Source organism: Microtus ochrogaster, chromosome 1 (genome assembly GCF_000317375.1).
Source record: "Microtus ochrogaster isolate Prairie Vole_2 chromosome 1, MicOch1.0, whole genome shotgun sequence".
Lineage (NCBI taxonomy): Eukaryota > Metazoa > Chordata > Mammalia > Rodentia > Cricetidae > Microtus > Microtus ochrogaster.
The window spans coordinates 16661060-16680527 of NC_022009.1; the positions used below are offsets into that span (position 1 = coordinate 16661060).

At 43.5% G+C, this 19468-nt stretch overlaps 2 protein-coding genes across 2 annotated transcripts in view; one reads left to right on the top strand and one right to left on the bottom strand.

Moving 5' to 3' along the window:
* Positions 1 to 830: 830 nt before the first annotated feature.
* Positions 831 to 17293, bottom strand: Atp6v1d (ATPase H+ transporting V1 subunit D). The gene is made up of 9 exons (XM_005343253.3): positions 16970 to 17293; positions 11766 to 11883; positions 7693 to 7772; positions 6400 to 6467; positions 6155 to 6199; positions 4817 to 4920; positions 4280 to 4346; positions 2877 to 2955; positions 831 to 1459 (listed from the first exon to the last, which is right to left on the bottom strand). Exons 1-9 carry the CDS (start codon positions 17008 to 17010, stop codon positions 1318 to 1320), a joined length of 744 nt encoding a protein of 247 aa, XP_005343310.2. The 5' UTR covers positions 17011 to 17293; the 3' UTR covers positions 831 to 1317.
* A 303-nt stretch (positions 17294 to 17596) lies between these two features.
* Eif2s1 (eukaryotic translation initiation factor 2 subunit alpha) overlaps positions 17597 to 19468 on the top strand; it is a 20491-nt gene continuing 18619 nt past the window's right edge. The window contains exon 1 of the mRNA XM_005343252.2: positions 17597 to 17745. The gene's annotated coding sequence lies outside the window, so the exon portion shown is untranslated. The remainder of the gene's footprint in view (positions 17746 to 19468) is intronic.

Sequence of the window (19468 nt, forward strand, 5' to 3'; positions counted from 1 at the left end):
CACCTATACACAATAAACACACGCTCCTCCACCTCTACACACCTATACACAAGAAACACACGCTCCTCCACCTCTACACACCTATACACAATAAATAAATACAGTTTTTATATAATTGAAGTTAGACTACTTGGGTTTAAATTCTGGACTCATCATCATCATGCTCCAGCTTTTTCATTTTAAAAGCAATTACTCAAGCTCCCATGTGTCTCAATCTTTAGGCCATGGAATGAGCTAAAATATGTATTTTTGGACTGAGGATGTGATTTATTGTAACTGGCAAATAGTCCTAAATGTTTACAAAATCATCTAATATCTTTAAAAGTCTACCCTGTGATAACTATCAGAGTATATTAACACTAGTGTCACCCCTGTAACTAAGAACTATGTTGTATCCAGTAAGCCCAGAATGCCTGGAACTGGTTGCATTAAAGTCTGAGTAATGACAGACAATCATGCCAAATCAAACAGTACTGAAAACTCAAGACACCCCCTGGTCTGCCCACTTTGTCATCTCATCTTCATAAATGACAACAAACTGTTACTGCTTCTAAAACAGCAAAAAGTTATCTAGTTAGTTCAAAGTAGGAATTAGTATTGTTCTTAGATTGGGAGGGAAATATTATGAAACCTACTTAGCACTGGCAGTCACTTATTAGTACCCCAAAACGCAGTCCCTGTAGTAAATAAACCTAGCAACACACTCAGATAGGGAATAAGAAATGGCTCCTAGCTACAGGTCTTTGGTAAAAGCTATGAGTGGCAATGAGGTCACTGATCTGCACCAAGGATATAATCACTATTCTCAGTAAAAAGAAAAAGAAACAACATGTTTTTAAATCATTTTACTCTGTTCATAAGTCACATTTAAATGGGCAGAACTGCTTCCATTACAGATAGACTTATCGTGCAAAGAAAAATAGGCATAGAGCTGGGAAGACCACAGTAACACAAAAGTGGCTGCGCAGCCTAGCCTCAGCCAACAGTGTCAAGGTTTGCAAGTGGGTAGGAGAGAGGGCTGCTCACAGCCATTGGCCGAGACCATGAATGTTTGTTTGAACCAGTGAAGCTACTGTACAGAGGATCATGTGACACTTTCTCAGAGGAAAGTATGTAAGTTGCTGGGCAAGTTTTACAAATCTCATTCAACTGTGATAAGTGGTTGCTGAATTAGGATGCAGGAGAAATAGTCTCATGGGGCATCCTTAATCTTACAGCCAGGGGAATTCTTATGCCAAAATAAATACCCGCACATACCAAACCTACACACTGAATTAAAATGGAGTGGGTGCTGGGTCTGAGGGAGCGAAGGGGCCGTTACTCGAACAATAGGTCCTCGTCCTTCTCCTCGGCCAGCAGGTTGGCAGGCTCCATCACTTCTCCAGCTGCCCTCCGCTGCTCCAACTCCTTCTCAAATTTTTCCTTGATAATCTTTTTCTTCTCCTGTATTTTCTTTAACCTGCAAAAAGGGGACTGTCTGAATGCTCTTTCAGTGAAAAGGAACATGAATGTCTTCATTCAATAAACAATAAAAAAAGGCAATAACCATGAGACCACTGGAAACATTCATCTTCTGTCATTTTTGCCATTTTAAAATGTTTGAGGGAAATATCTTTTAATATCTGATTGCAGACACCCTAACCTACATTAAATAAAACCTAAAATCCATCCTGTAAAGGGCCAGATTCTGAGCATTCTGTTTTCAAAATTTTGGGTCACTATAACCCTGAACATGAATGATAACTACAATTCCATGTCACACTGAGCCGCTTCAAGATCTAAGACCAGCATGCTCCTCTAAACACTTCTCACCCACCCTCTTCTGCAAACTTAGAGCACGGCCCCTTTGTTTAATAGTTACTCCTACTGCTCTAGATTTCATAAACTGTGGGTGAACCTTTTTTCTCAGCACATATGGTGCTAGTTCTAGTGGTGTGATTCACTAGTTGGGAATGCCCAACTACTAGTACCTGCACATACTCAATGTGCAGTGAATTGGGTGGCTTGCTCAATTCATTTCTCATCTAAGGTTTTAGTAGGAGAGACCCAAAACAATCACTCTTTGTGTTTTAAAGAATAATCTTACTAGTTTTTCTGAAAGGCATAAAGTTTTAGAGATGCCATGTTTGATCTATATGCAAAGCATGACACCGATCTTGGAAACATATTCATCCAACTCTGCAGTAGATATGGTAAGACCTGCAGATCTAAAACCACATTTGTGTAGTATGCCTCTTCGTGCATATCAACCCTTAGTGGCTAAGCTTTATATCTGTCCACTAAGGCAAATGTGATTAAAAACTGATAAAAGTTTAATGTAAAAATTAAATATACTAAGGGAATAACAAGTCAAAAACTTTCACCTCTTTCCTTGAAGGAAACACAAGAACCACTACAAACATGACCACTGACAGCTACCAAGTGACTGGTGGCAGCTAGTGTAAGGGCGGGTGTGCTCATCTGAGATAGCACAGCACCTCAATGGCTCATGCTACTTGGAAGAACATACAGTTGAAAACCTACATAGTAGGTCTTTAATTTCCCATTTAACATTTCTAGACTGCTGTTAACCACAGTAAACTGAAATGGAAAACCAAGATGCAGGCAGAGGGACCAGCTGTTACTATTTCTTCTTTCGGGTTTATTTTTTCAGAGTGTATATTCTGAGATAGCCCAGGCTAGCCTTAAGCTTACAGTCTTGCCTTCTGAGTTTGGGGATTATAAACAAGCACCACATGCCCAACATTTATTTCTTGTTCTCATTAACAGAATAAAATAAACTCTGATTATTCAAAAGAACATAAGTACATTAGTCACGGAGCAAACTGAGACTGTACTGTATGGAGAAAAAACAGTTAAGTGCCAGTTCAACAAACCTATAGAACTCTTCTCGCTCTCTCTCATCCAGCTCTGTGATGATATAGGCAAGGGTGCGTTCAATCCGGGGAATGATAACTAGAGTTTAAAATATACATATGTGAGAACTTCAGTGCCCTCTCAGAAAATTACCAATATTCAGCTGTACAGTATTTATTTTCTAATTGTAGAAATAATGTGCACTTAATGCAGAGAACTTGGAAAACAAAAACACAAAAAATTAAAATGAGATGTAATCCAGCCAAATTAAACTATCTTGTAATTATTTTGGTATATACCTTCCAGCTATGTACAGATACCAATACTGGCCAAAACAAATCTAATGCTGATACTAAGTACACCTGAACAGGCAACAATAAGCCACAGACGCTACCTTAAATACACTAGAACACCATGGTTAAAAACCGAGAGGAGGGAATGCTGGGACCATTCTACATGTCACTCAGCTCGGCTTTACATATCATGTTCCTATTCTGTACTGTGAGCTACCTGAGGTTGAGAACTATAACATTACTCGTTTTCTTTTGATGGAAGTTCAATGAAACAAAGACTAACACTAAAATACAAGAACTGTGTTTCTGGGGTAATGGTGCAGCTCAGTGGTACAATACTCGCCTGGCCTGTACTTAGGCACCACCACGCAATATGGCCAGACTTATTTTTAGATGAGATAATACTATCCGGGCACTGCTGCAGGAACTTCTGTGCTTCAGGCTTTGCTCCTCTCTTACCAAAAATGAATAAACATTTCTTTCATGGAAACTGAGTTGATTCTTCAGCCAAGAAAATTGTTAAATAGTTGTATTTTTAAAATAATAGATAAAATATAGAAAATAAATGTAGCAAAATGAGACAACAATAGCCTAAAGGAGAGATTCAAAGATTTAATCTTCAAATTTAAATTTTTAAATCTTCAAATTTAAAAAAAAAAAAAGCTAGGGCTGGAGAGATGGCTCAGAGGTTAAGAGCATTGCCTGCTCTCCCAAAGGTCCTGAGTTCAATTCCTGGCAACCACATGGTGGCTCACAACCATCTGTAAAGAGGTCTGGTGCCCTCTTCTGACCTGCAGACATGCACACAGAATATAGTATACATAATAAACAAATAAATATTTTTTTAAAAAAAGCTATCATCCAATCAACGGATAGAACTTAAGAAAGCACTAGGGCTTGTGAGGCATAGAATTTCTACCTAACTAACTGCATGAGTGACCAGAGGTAGATGGCATTCTGAACCCTGCAACTCCCTCAGGATGCACCTGTGTGTGTTCATACTGGTGGGCACACGTCTCTCTCCCCTGGCAGGGGCACATCTCATCCCCCAGTCTGGATTGGGCCTGAGTCCTGGTAGCTGCCTTTCAAGGGGCTGATGAACAAAGCACCTCCCAGCGGCTTTGACTCACCATGTTCGATGGCATTTACACGCCTGTTGGTTATCTTAATGGCTTCATCCAGGGTAACAAAGGAAGTCTAAAATCAAAGGACAAATTGATAGCAAGCACATGTCCATGACCAGTTATGCCTGTTCACTCGACCCTGCTCGGACTGCATGTACAGAAAACGTGGGGACCCCAAGACAACTCGCTTCTTTTCAGCCTGCCTTAGAAGCAGAAAATACCAAGATTTCTACAGAACAAGTGCTGCTTCCATGGAGAAGCATTCGCTCAGAACCCAGATGTGCAGAAACAGGCCACATGCACGGCCGTGTCATGGGCACTGACTCTTAGTACTGCCCCTGCTGCTCTCGTCTAGCGTCTAGCAGAGGGATCTGTGCCACTAGGCACGCACAAAGGCCGGCGAGCAGCCGCCACCACCGCTCCCGGGGTCAGTCATTAGGCTGTGTCCCATGGCCATATGAGCCAAGTGTGCTCCAGCACAAGCCCTGATGGTGCCCACGTGACTGTCAGAAGCCAGGCCGGAGAGGCCTCTGCGGGACGCACCTGCAGCGAAGCTAGTTCCACCAGTAGTTCCACTGCTTTGGCATAATTCCTCTTCAGTTTAGCCAGCTGTTCCCCACCTCGGGCTAAACCAGTCAGTTCATAGCCTGAAAGAACCAGTCAGACAACATTTTTCGTTAGGGAGTAAATAATCCTCCATGAAATTCCCAAAAGGAAAATAATTGTGAATAATGACAAAGATGGAAGACAATTCATTCCTATTAAATGCAAATGCCAAGCACAAAATACCCATTCCAGGCTCACACGAACAGGTGTCTACTCGATCAACATGGCACCAGTAACAGACCCTTAAGTCTAGCTTGATGAACAAATGAGTTTATTGGGCTTATGTTATAGGGCATGAATTAAGTATAAAAATGAGGTGACCCCAAATGTTGCCTCACAGGAAAGTCTAGCATGGTTAACTTCCCCGTAGCTGCACAGCTGAGCCCCCTCTAGTTTTCCCTGCTTTATACATTCCAGCACCCCCAGAGGCCATGTGCAGCTGGAACAGAATTCCCTCAGGAAATGACTAGAATCTCAGCTGAGGATCCCATGACCCTACCTTCTCTCCTGAAGAAGGTTAACAAGCCCATCTTAAGGGTCTCTTGCAGGTTACCACAGCTTCTCTGATTGAGACAGTAATGGCTGTATGCTTAGACAACAATGTTCTATAACATACTAAACAGCACTTGGGTTTTTATAAGGCTACTAGAGTAACCATAAGGAGAGAAGTGTATGTGTGTGCGTGTGCTGGGTGGGTATACAGTCAAAAACTAAACACGCTAGATAGCCTTTACCACCGAGCTACATAACCAGCCCTAGAGGGGAAACAGCCACTTCACAGACGTGATAAGTTAGCTAACAGTGGTCAATGCAATTAGTGCAAGGAGCTTTCTGTACAGATTCTTCCTTTACGTGAGCCACCATTAACATTCTGCACAATTCAATGAACAAGTTCATGAAGAAAGAATATTTTTATATGGGAAAAGGTTAACTACATCACTCTGAGAAGACTAAACAGTGTTACTTATCCTCACAAATGCAGCCAGATTAGGAAAGGAACAATTCCATAAAGCTTGGCGTGAGCTACAACCATCTAGGAAGATCCAGCCTTCAGAATGCATCACAGAATGTAAGATCTTATCAGACTTTTAAAAGACACAAACCGGAAATTATAAACAATTCAACATGCGTGCAGTTTAAGCAGAGGTTTAGTTAACACAGAGGTCTAGTTACTGAATTGTTAATAAAAGACAAAGCCTCATCTTTTTAAATGGCAAGTGACCGCCAACTATATTTTTCAGTTAAAATTATACATCTGAAGATATCCACACTTACTGTCAGTTCCTTCATGGTAATGCTCAAACACTGGTAAAGTAACACCTGTTAAATGAAAACAATGAAGATACATGTATGGATTCACAAACTGGGCTTATTTCGTTTTCTCCCACCCCTATGGTCTTAACATGCCATCAAGATGTTCTTATTTAGGAGAAATTAGGACACTGCGATGTTGTCGTAGAGCTGACTAGCTCCAAATGTCACCATTACCCCTCCAGGGACTCTCGGGGCTGGTCAGTTACCTGCCACATTATCTTTCTTGGCACGGATCTTCACTTGTGCTTTATTTACATTTTGGATAACTGTGGTGCTGGAAAATAAAAAAGAAAGATTTGTTGAAGAAATAAATCAATAGGGGCCCACTGGATAGTTTCAGCATTGAAATCGGAGTAAGAAATCACATTATGTATTGGCAATCATCTTAATTCCAGCAAAGAAAACTCAACAGTGGCAGCGGAGGCCCTCAGAGAGTTAAGAACAAATAAGAGCTAAATCACTAGCCATAGGACAACCAAGTTTAGAGTATGTGGACGGCTTGGGTTACAGTCAGCATTGGACATGTGACTTTAGAGGGTGTGTTCCCAGCAGAAAACAGAAGAGAACGCTTTCCTTCTAGGTTTGCTGTGCAGTTGGCTAAGCCGCTATTCACAGTCTTTATCCTAACATTCTTCTGATGTCATCCAACTCACCATCTGCTACCAAAAAAAAAGAGTATTTCCCTATAACCACATCAAATACACTCTACTAATGTTCCCCTTCTGCTGGGAAAGTAAAAACCCGATTATGTTATCCTACCAGCACTGGCAGATCGTAAGACCTGCCGCTCAGCTGGCCTCATGGCCCTAAGGTGTAAGACCTTCCTGGCAGGAAAAGCTCCTACAGTAAGAAGGGCCCATGTCATGAAACAGGAAACTAAAAAGTGCAGAAAGCAACTTCCACGTCTGTCCCTAACTGGCCATGCACCCTCAGAAACACGTTCAGTCAAAATGGGAGTAACCAATTATCTCCAGATTTACTTAGAGAATCAGGAGGGAATAAATGGGCATAATCCATTTGCAAATCAGTATGTGTGCCTTGTCAAGCTATAATGACATGATAAAAGCCAAAAAGCTCTTGATTTTGAGTTAACAGATTCCATTTTCAAAAAATATACCCTAGAAACAAAAATATGTGTGCATGAAAATGCTCATAGTTCACTTTCTCATAGTTCAACAATCTAGGATTCAACTCAAAGACCTGGCCCTAGAAGAAAAGGTTAATAAATGATATGACTTCTTAAGAGTGCAAACCTGGGAAACAGGGAAAAATGTTTAGGACACAATGGTAAATGAAAATGAGTTTCAAAATATCAAGTATTCTATATTTGCCACTTATAGGAAAGAAACATTTTTAAAGTAACAGGTTAAGGTTATAGTGTTAAAAATATTCCTATTACTGTATCCTTTGTCTTTAGTGTCCACATATTTTTTAATTAAAATGTTATGAAACTATGAACTTGAAAGCACTGTGGGTTTTTTCAAACACCGTGTTCTTACCTGAAATCTCCTGCTGTGAACTTGGCCTCAGCCAATGAAAAGGCAGCTTCTCTCATCACTTCACCCATCAGCATCTTAGTCTGAGAAAGAATTACCAACAACAACAAAATCATACCATAATTAGTTCCTGAAATAGTATTTTATATAAAGTATCAGAATCAAAAACTGACTTAGTAATGAGAAAACATAAAGCTCAAGTTGTGGACAATTTTGATCATGGTCCTGACAATATTAGAAAACCATGAGCTTTAAAATTAAAATAAACTCAGAAGGGTGGTAGTGGCACATGCTTTTAATAGAGAAGCAGAGGCAGACAGCTCTCTGTGAGTTCGAGGCCAACCTGGTCTACAAGTTTAGGACAGCTAGGGCTGTACAGAAACCCTGTCTCAAAAAAAAAAAAAAAAATTAAAATAAGCTCATAGCCAAACAGAAAACTGAATCTAGTGAGACTTGATTATTCTTGAATAAGTTCATGCTGATTTGCTCAAATTAATCTTCTAAATTCCCCTAGAGTCTAAAACCCCTTGGTATCCAGACTCCAGAGTACGGCTGAAAATGTAATGCTTGGGAATAGCCGATGATTTTTTTTTTAAGAGAAGAGAAACAGGGTAGGAAATTAGCTGAAGTAATTAAAAACCTGCTAAAATAAGGAAACATGTCTGGTGTGGGACAGATATTAAACAGAACAGAGGATTCAGAAACAAGCCCAGGTCAACGTGAGAATTTATTGTAATAAAAGACCATTCAACTGTACATCCATTCACAAAATGACAAACTTCTAACTTACAACACTTCTCCATCAAGACCCATCCCTAAAAAGAAGATAATACATATTCAACAGAAGGACCCCTCCATGTGTGTGTCAGGTGTATGCGTAGAGGGGTACCGGTTGTCCTGCTCTATGACTCTACCTTATTTGATTGACACAGGGTCTCTTCTAATTGAATTTGGAGCCAGGCTAGCAGCCAACAAGCCCCAGAACCCCTACCCCAATTTATCCTCCCTGGAGTTACAGGCTCATGAGATCACACCCAGCTTTTTTTTATTTGTTTTTGTTTTTCGAGACAAGGGTTTCTCTGTGGCTTTGGAGCCTGTCCTGGAACTAGCTCTTGTAGACCAGACTGGCCTCGAACTCACAGAGATCCGCCTGCCTCAGCCTCCTGAGTGCTGGGATTAAAGGTGTGCGCCACCACCACCCGGCCACACCCAGCTTTTTGTGTGGTTCTAGGCATTTGAACTCAGGTCCTCTGGCCTCTGCGGGCACCTGCATTCACACACACACACCTACACAGATATACACATACTTAAGACAATAAAAATAAATCTTAAAACACACAGCACTATGAGCAAGGTGTGGTGACATAATCCTGGCACCTAAGAGGTAGAGAGAAAGATAGTTTAAGATCATCTTCATTACACGGCAGCTTGAGATCTGCTCAGGTTACATGAAACTGTTGCAAGAAAATCAAAACAGAAAATTATAAGCCAGGTGTGGTGTTCTGCACCTGTAGTCATAATTATTCGGATTAATTAAATCCAGAAAATTGCTTGAGCCCATGAATTCATGGGCAAACTGGACAAAAAAGTAAGACCCTCTCTCAAAACAGATAAATAGCTATAAAACAACAAAGTAGAACAATATTTTTCTAGCCCTTTTAACCCCTTCTAAGCCTTATATAATTTAGACCTATAAGGAGTCCCAGGCACAGTGGTTCACACCGATTCCCAACTCTGGACGAAGGAAGCAGGAGGGCTGAAGTAAGGGTCAGCCTCCAGCTGGCCGGTGAGACCCTGTCTGAAAACAGGCATGAAGAGGGGGAGAGAGAGGACTAAACTTCATATTTAACAACATAAAAATTAAGGATTTTTGGTTGTTTTATTTATATTTTTAATTCAGGAACAGAGAGTATAATTCAGTGGAAGAGCACTTGCCTAGCAACTGTAAGTTCATTGCTTTGAATCTAAGAGAGTCAAAAGATCTCAACTGTCCTTTAGTTTACAGATATGAAGAAAACATTTTTAGTGTTTTATACATTTATCAGAATGTATGACTGTTTTCAAACGAAAAGAGAAGAAATTCACCAAGAAAATCAAATTATCAGAGTACATGAAAAGTTGTGCAAGTTCATACATAACTGAAAATAGCACAAACTGAAGAAAACAACTTCAGCGCCACAGACGGGCAACACAAACATCCTTAGTGCCCAGTGAGGAAGGAGGTAAGAAAACAAGCCCTCCTGTACAGCATTTTGTAAGAACATAAACTGGTATTAAGATCTTGGTAGTTACTTATAAAGAATTTCAATGACCACAGAAGACTGTGAAATTATTTTCTGGAACAATGTTAGCACTCACACACAGAGGAGTTACGCATATCCTCCTCCCTAGGCACTGTTAAGACTAAACATTGGACAACATACCATTATTCCATTATCCACAAGGGAATACCATACAGGTATTATAAAAAAATAAGACAGATTTATGTACTGATAAAAAGTTGTTAGTGTTATGTCATGGCGTAGGGAAGTGGGGGAGCAAGTCAAAAATAGTATAACATTTAATACTATTGTTATCTTAAAAATCCACATGTATGCACATAGTACTCTGGGTACATGCTTTCAGAGAGACAGCTTAGTGGGTAAAAAAGGACCTCATGACTTGATCTTGACCCCATGTAAAAGCCAGAAGGGCTGGGCATGGTGGTGCACATCTTTAATTATAGAGCTCAGGAAGCAGAAGCAGGCAGATCTCTCTGAATTCAAGATCAGTCTGGTATACATCAAGAGTTCTAGGCCAGTCAGAATTACATAATGAGACCCTGTCTCAGAGGAGGAAAAAAAGGTGGCTCACATCTGTGATCCCAGCACTCCTATGAGACAATAGCGGAGCTAGAAGAATCATCTGGTTATCCAGTCTGGCATACATAGGTCAGCAGCAGAGACCAGGAGACACTGCCTCAACAAGGTGGAAGGGAAGAACCAACTCCTGATGCTGTCTTCTGACCTCCACACATGTGCTGTGGCATGTGTGTGTGTATGCACATGTAAAATACAAAAAACAAATTCATATTTTAAAAGATTCTAAAACTAACTCAGAGAAATGAGAGATGGGATTCCTGGAGGTAAGAAAAGACCTAGCAAAAGAATCCTTAGTTTTGAGAATGATTGTGTAGTGTTTCCACACTATTCTGTATAATTCACCAACATTTGCCCAAAATAACCACTCAACAAAACCTACTATGCACTGGCACTGTTTCAGGCACTGGAAATAGAAGACTGAAAAGACCAAGTCCTTACTCTCTGGAAATTCAATTCTCTGTAGGAGCGAACCCATCAACCAAGAAAACATCACGGAGTAGAATGTGCTAGAAAAAGAATAAAATGAGAACCCAAGCAGCCACTTCAGATTGGATGACCGGCAATGGCCTCTAGGAAGAGATCAGAATGGCCAGAGAAGACAGTCAAAAGAAGTTCTAGGAAGTAGGAAGCCAGATACAATGTCTTATGACTGTAATCCCAGCACTGAGAGGCAGAGGCAGAAGAGCTGCCATGAGTTATCCTGGCCTACAGAATAAGACCCTTTCTCAATTTTAAAAGGACAAAGATAAAAGCATCTTAGTCACAGAACAGAATGAAAAGGCCCTTGAAGGGGACATCAGGAAGAACACTCCACATGAGGTGAAGGAGGCAAGCATGGCACATGTCAGGTCAAGTGGCTCCGAGCACACGTAAAGGAGTTTAGGTGTTACCATGACTTCTTTGCAACTTAAATCCTCCTGTGCACATATGCCCGCAGTTCTCTATGACTGCACCTACTATAAAGGATTATTCTTTTTGAATAGACAAGAATTGATTTAAATAATGTAAAGGAGAATTAGGAAGTAGATATTTCCCTCAGTGGTAAGGTGTGTATTAACATACATGAGGTCCTGTGCTCAACCCCCACAACCAGAAAGAGAGGTAGTAGAGAGGGAGAGAGGGAGGAAGGGACACGGAGGAAAGGAAATTTTAAGTGCCAAAAGCACTTAGACAGACATTGACTAGCTGCCCTGCTCTAAGCAAAGCTTACTCTACCTCTATTATCTTCTTCAGGATCTGTCGAAATCGAAGAGTTAAGGCATCAGATTTTTTCTTCAAGAGGTTTCGGCCTGTCTGTGCTCCTTTTAATCGAGCCTTCATGATGGTCTGAGCCCTATGAAAACAAAGCAAACACATTTATTGTCACCACTTAAAAGGCACAAGAAATACCTCCATAGCAGATTTATGTGCTGTCTTCTGAGAACAAAGACATGAATGTGCTCATTCCAATGCAAAGAACAGCTCTTCAGAGGACTCGCAGAAATTAGAAACGGCTTTCTTTAGGAAATGAGGCTTGGGAAAAACTTAAGCTTGCTTTGTTACTGCTACATTTTATGGTACATTCTACACTTTATCTACAATGATGCACTATGTTTCTATTGTTCACATGGGTTAAAGTGCTTCCCTGTCATAAACCAAGACCCTATTATCAGTTTGTATTCATTTTTAAATGTGTCCAGTAACAAAATGCATATATAAGACCCGGAAGTGGCCCACTAACCTAAGAGTGAAGCCTCCTAAGCTTATTGCATTTTTTCCTCACCAGAAATCCTAACACCAAAGTAAACTCAGTAATAGTGGAAAATGATATTGGTGTTTTAGTGGTCACATGACAGATAAAATTTCATAGTGAAAAAAAGGGGTTTGAGTAATATAATCTCTCAGAGGCTGCTCAGCTCAGGCACACAGCAAAATAGTATGTATTAGTGAATCTGTGGGCAAATCCTTTGATTACTAAAAACTTCCACTAGGAGGTTATGGTAATTCTACAAATGGAGAAAACCTTAGACATTAACTTTAGGAAAGTGGGGCTCAGAAAAGTAGAGCAACGTCCCTGTCCCCACAGTTACTCATGGAAGAGCAAGCAGGCAGGAATTTGAGCCAGATTTGATTCCAGTGACTTGGTAGCCTAGGTTGACTAGGCCCCAGCTCCACACTGCCCCTCCCCCCAAAGATGTAAAGTCTCAGCACCTGAACAGCTCTCCATCTGAAAGGCAGAGCAGTGGGCAAGCGCAGAGACCAGCCTCGCCAGAGGTCTAATCCAGTGAAGCCGCTTCAGCTTCCAGTCTAAACAAGAGCCATCCAACCAATGTGTACACAGAACATTCTGCACTGTTGACACTAAATACCAGAGTTAAGATGCAAAAGATTGGATGAGGGACTGGGAAGATGAGTCAGTGTGTAAGAGCACTTGCTCTTCCAGCCCAAGGACCCAGTACCCAGGTAGACAGCTGGGCATGCCTGCATGTGCCTGCAATCCCAGCACTGGGAGACAGACAGACAGACAGACAGACAGACAGACAGACAGACAAATCCTGAGAGCTCCCTCATCAGGAGCCTGATGTAGGAGGGTCTTTATCTATCTGTTGTTTCGGTGGTTGATTAATAAAGAAAACTGCTTGGCCTGATAGGTCAGAACATAGGTAGGCGGGGAAGACAGAACAGAATGCTGGAAGAATGGAAGTGAGGCAGACGCTATAGCTCTCCTCTCCAAGATGGACACAGGTTAAGAATCTTCCTGGTAAGCCACCATCTCATGGTGCTACACTTATTAATAGGCAGAACACAGCCCGCGGCTACAGTAGTTCATTTCTATAGGAGTCTAGCCCAAACCACAAGCTTCCAGTGAGACTGTCTCAAGGCGAAATAGGGAAAGTAATAGAGGAAGACACCAAACGTAGTGAGATTTCATTTGTATTTTAATAAATACGGCTTGCCTGAAGTTCAGAGAGTAAAACAGTCTCACTGATCAGCCTTACAGACCAGGCAGTGTTGACATACACCTTTAATCTCAGTAGTCACACTAGTTTGCCACAGAAACCGGGCAGTAGTGATTCACGCCTTTAATCCCAGCACTAGAGAGGAGTATAAAACAGGAGGAGACAGCTCTCAGACAGTCTCATTCTGAGATTCCTGGAGGCTGCCATTTTGGATTGAGGTAGAGGTAAGAGCCAGTGGCTGGCTGTTTTGCTTTTCTGACCTTCAGGTTGAACCCCAATCTCTGTCTCTGGGTTTTTATTAATTGTGGCACACCAGACATCCTGTTCTGACCTCCACAGGCACATGCACCCACAGACAGGCATGCAACATGTATGCACACATGCACGCATGCGTGCACACACACTCACACACACACACACACACACAGAGTGGGGAGACAAAGTTGGATAAAATTTAGGCTGTTCCTAGCACTGCAGATTCCTGCAAATTTGGAGCTCATGGATGAACGGATGGATAAACTAAAACTCTAGACGACTGAACTTCTGTGAGTAGAAGTTTTCAGTTATTGAGACTCAAGAGCGACTAGAACTGGATACGGAGTGGTGAATGTCTGTAACCCCAGCACTTGGGAGGTAGAGGCGAGAAGACTGGAAGGCGAAAGTCAGCCTGGGCTATATATATGAGTTAGAGGCCAGCCTGGGACACAAGACCAGGCCTGCAAAATTTTTTTTTTAAAGAGAAAGAAAAAAAAAAGAAAAGATAGGAAAAAGGGGTGACCTGTCTGAACATTTACAAGAACCAAGAATTCACCTGACTTCTATTAACTCTAAGGTTCTGTGCCCTCCCCCTCTTAAGCTTGAGACAGCGTCTTGTGTAGCCCAGGCTGGTTTCGAACCCCTCATCCTGGCTCTTCTTCTTGAGTACTGTGCTTCAGGCGTATGCCACCACACCCAGTTTTATGTGGTACTGGTGGCTGAAAGCCCCTGTATTGTGCACTTTGGCCAAGTGCTCCACCCTATGGCTGAGCTGCATCCCTAGGCCCTCCTTTGCTTCCACCTAAATTTGTTTCCTTTTCTTGGGTGATACCTGAAGGAAAGCAATATTCCACAGGACAACAGCACCAAGTGTACGCAAGTGGAGCCACAATCAGTGCTGTGTGATCTCGACCATGGCTGTTAAACCTGCTCCTTTCTGTTTCAGAGCTGCTCAGCCTTACAAAAAAAAGAAAGAAACAATAAGTTTGACCTTCAGCTAAAACAGTGACTTTGTCTCCTACTGAATCAAAGACATCTGACTGTATGACAAAGAACCTGCTGTCAAACTGTGGGAAAAACATTTTCCTCCCACACCTCACTTCCCCTGGACAGCCAAGCTGAGTGTTCTCAAGTAACAGCTGCTGCCCTCACTCCCCTCCCATTCTCCTTGCCCACAGAAGTCCATTTTCACCTCTAGTCCTAAATTAAAGGCTCCAAGTAAAGCAAAAGCACACCAGCATTGTGACTAGTGATTAAACATGGCCAGACATTACTTGAAGCAGTGAGACCACGGAGGGCGAGGCCAAGGTCAGCTCCACTCTGGTTCCTGCAGACGTGCCTGGGCATCTGAAAGAGGATGAATAAGACCAAGTGGAGCCCGAAGAGTGAAAATCACTAAGGGCTGAGTCCAGCCTGTGGCTGGGTCAGCTGCATCTGCTCGCTGACCACCATACAAGGGAGGATTCCAGCCTCAGAGACACCATCCTTCCGGATGATTATGTTTCATAAAAGGGCTCTCAGACCCCTGACACATTTGTGAGTTATACAAAAATATATATTCAATTGGCGGGAGAATAAAAAACCTTTTTAAATAAATGTTCTGTAGAAGAGAAGTCTAGGATCAGGTGTTAGCTAAAAATAAGTATTGAATTCTTCTGTCAGCTTTGAGCTTTGTTTGTTCCAGGCACGCTTGTTATTTTTACTTTTGAGGCGCTGGGGGATTCGACCAGGGCCTTGTGTATGCTAGGCAAGAGCTCTGCCACTGGGCTACTATAATTGGTGTGAGGGGAAGACTGGGGTCGTCCTAGCCTTATGTTTCTGGCAGCCACGTTGGAATCTGATGTCTCTCTCAGTAAGGTTTGGCTGGGGTTATTACACGCTGAGTTTTGAGATCACCCTAGGGACGTCTCGATCTTTGTCTGTGGCAGGCAGTGCATTTCTCCACGACTAGCCTGTCTGCAGTTAGTACAACTTCAAAGTCAGCGAGGAGAAGGTGAAAAGGGGTTTTAAAAGAATAATTAAAGCTCTCTCATTCATTCAGAACTAGACACACCATGGCAGAGATGGACTTTCAGTCAGGGAGGGAAGGCTGGGGGGACGGGGCTGGAGAGACTCAGCGGTTAAGAGCACACTGGCTGCTCTTCTAGAGGTCCTGGGTTCAGTTCTCAGCACCCACAACTGTCTGTAACTCCAGTTTCAGGGATCTAACACTTTCACACAAATGCACATAAAAAATAAATTTAAGAGTCCTCGGGTTCTGTGAGGAGGGAAAAAAAGATAGGATCTAGAAAACAATCCAGTAGCACACACATACCCACCCGTCCAAGCACGACCTGAAGAAAAAGACCGAAATATCAGAGTAAAAACTATTTCCTTCTTCAAAGACAAGAGCACAAATAAGAACTATCTTCACTCTCCACAATGCATATTTGAGAAAACGTAAACTTTCCTTTACAAACGTCATTTCCCCTGACAAAGATGTAGACCAAAACAGAAAGGCAGCCTGCAACTCAGCCGATCCCCCATCCCAAATCGAGGGTTCAAGGAACATTTTGGGGGACCTCCTATGCATTAAAGATGCCCCCCTCGTCCAGGAGGTGGCCCACAGGTTAGCGGGAGAGAAAGATCCCACCGCACAAATATCCGCGTGACGTCATGAGTGGCACTACGAGGGAAAAGGAGTGCTTCAGAAGCCCAGGTATGTCGCCCCACAGCAGGTACACTGGACGGGATCCAAGATTAAACCCGACAGCTGCGTGCGATAGGGCGACTCATTCAATGCCACTCAGGCTTGGGAGCCGACTATATGCTCTCATCACATAACTTCGGTCAAAACCACCTTAGCTTCTCCAACTCACCCCTCAGCACTGGTGAGCCCTGTAAGGCAGAGCTAGCGACGGCTCAGTTATGTAAACTGTGTGTGTGTGGCTCACAGGGTGTGTGTGTGGGGGGGGGCGGGGGAGTAAAGACCTCAGACCTCCAAAAAAGCCAGGAGGCGGACGCCTTTTCGTTAGCACTGGAACCATCTTGCCCCGTCTGTTCTCTCAGGAGGAACAGGTAAGGGGGCCATCGGGAAGTCTCGCTCTCAACTCATGGACAGACCCCGGGGAAAGCTCAGGAGCGGCCCCGAAAACAGGGAAGCAGGCTGGCGACCAAGGGTACGCAGACATTCGCTCCGAAAGGTGTTCCTGAACCTGGTGCCACTTGTCCTACTCTTTCACTTACATTCGCGAAGGGAAGATTTCAATCCGGTCTTTGCCCGACATTCTGACGGTGACAGTTCGGCTCGGGCCCCCAGCCGGGCAATCGTGACTGCAACACCTCCAGAACTGGTAACCACAGCGCCTTCCTCCACCGGAGTCAGCTGATGGAGTCACTTGACCCTTTCGCGTTGCTAAGCGGCTACAAGGATACCGGTCCCCACTTCCGGTTCCTATTGGGAGGTGACAGAGAGGGAGGCGTGGGCTGGCCTTGAGGAATGCCCGGACGTGGAGGCGCGCACAGCCCGGAATTCCGGGTCGCTCCACCGCCCCTCCCGCCGGCAGGACGCCGGTAAAGATTGCAGCATGTTCTGAGTAATGGATCCGAAGATCACGCGACCCTCCTCTTCCTCGGCTTCCCATCTTTCGCCACAGCGCCATCTCCTGGTTGACTAAAACTTAACGTAATCATTCTGGAGCAAGAAACAGGATCCGACCTCTTCTTCAAACCTCGCCACGTTCCCTCCGCAAAATCTACCAAGTGCAGAGGAAACGGACTATTCAGATCGTCCTGTGGGTCACTCCGCTCACACTAGGAGGACCAAGACTCTATGGTTAGCAATAACGAAAGGCCTTTTCCGTCGGCGCTTGCGCAGTGAGAGGTGGGCCCGCATGCGCGCTGGGTTGAGCGAGACGCACGCTGAGGAGTTTCGGCGTCCGGTCCTGCTGTGTGGAGTCTACTCGTTGCCATTAAGGAGCTCGGCGTGGAACCTCGGTTCGGGAGTCACACATACGCTTCAGGTGACTGGCCCCGCAGCCCGCTTCCCCAGGAACTCACTTTAGTTCTGTGCAGTGACAGAGGGGTCGAGCCAGGCTAGGCCCCGGGCCCCTCTTCCCGTCCTTGCGCGGGAAGTGTCTGGACGCCGTCGCCCCCGCCCGCGGCTTGTTCGCTGGGTCTTCTCGCCCCTTGGGTGTCGGGTCCTGTGAGCCAGAAACGTGGTTGTGCGGGCGGAGGAACCCCGTCAAGGAACGTGACCATATGGATCCTTACAGCCTCCTTCAAGAAAAGACGTCTTGTGGTGGGGAGGCCTCCGGAGAACGCCCTGACACCCCACCCTGGCTCGGGAGATCGGGCGCTTCGCTTTTACAGGGCTTTTTTCTTTCCCTCTCCCCCAGTAGACTACCAAAACTTTCCTCTGACTCGGTGGAGACTGAAGTGTTCGCCAGAGAGCCAATAGGGTAGACCATCGTTTTTAAGGAAAAAAGCAGGTTCAAGATAGTCCATAATGTGACCCCTGAAGTTGAAGATAGTTAAGTTTTCGCTTTTGCTGTGCATTTCGGTAGAGGGAAGTCAACCCTGGGATTGAAAAGCATGCTGTTTATTAGGGGGTTCATTTGCCCTGCTTTGGCTACTGAGAGAATAGAACTGTGGTCTGTTTAATTATGGAAGCTGGAAGCCTAATATTAAGGGAAATTTACGAGTTAAATGAGTGTTCACACACTTGGGGCTCTTTAATAAACCCCCAAATTAAGTATGCTTCAATTTTCATTAGGAATAAAGTAGTATTTCTTGAAGAAAGGGCGCATCCGAGAAGCCTTGATTTTTTTTTTCTCTTCATTAAGTTGGGGAGGAGGGGGAGGTCGACAGCCCCTCAAAAATATCAGTTACATGGAATTTTAGTGTCTCTTTTCAGTGCTTATGACGCCGGATGGCAGGCGCCGATTCTCAGAAGGTGTAGGTGTGCTGGTAAACTTTGGAGCAGAACAAGTCTTTTCCCAACACAGTACACTTCGGAATGTTTGTTTCCTGTATCCGCTCTGGTGACGTGACAATGTACTGGTTCTAGAAGTCGTGTACCTACTCTTAACAGGGGCGCGATACTGATAGTATAAGGTATTTGAAATTAGCTTCGAATTTGGATAATATCTTTTGAAAGGTGAGGGGTTTGTTTTGTTGTTGTTGCTTTACCTCAGAACATCAGAACAGCCTGAGTGGTGGTGTGTGCCTATAACCCCAGCTACTCTAGAGGCAGAAGTGGTCTTTTGAGTTTGAGCGATGTCATGGTGCACACATCTTTTAAAACCAGCACTCAGAATGCAGAGACCGTTGCTCTGTGAGCTTGAGGCCAGCCAGAGCTACACCGTGAAACCCTGTCCAAAAGTAGTAGGGGAAAACACTTACCAATGTTGTCATATTGTGATATATTGAGACTTTGTGGATAAAAAAATACATCAGACTTATAGTGTTAAAAGACTTGGGTTTTGAGCGTGGTGGCACACCCTTTTAATGCCAGCGACAGGTGGATCTTTGTGAGTTCAAGACCAGCCTGGTCTATAATTCGAGTTCCAGGAGAGCCAGGACTGTTACACAGAGGAACCCTGTCTCAAAAAAAGAAAAAATCTTGGGGTTTGATTCCTTTTTGTTTTTTTTTTTTTGTTTTTTTTTTTTTTTTTGTGTGTGTGTGTGTGTGTGTGTGTGTGTGTGTTTTTTTCTTAAAATTTCCTGCTTCATGAAAAGTCTACC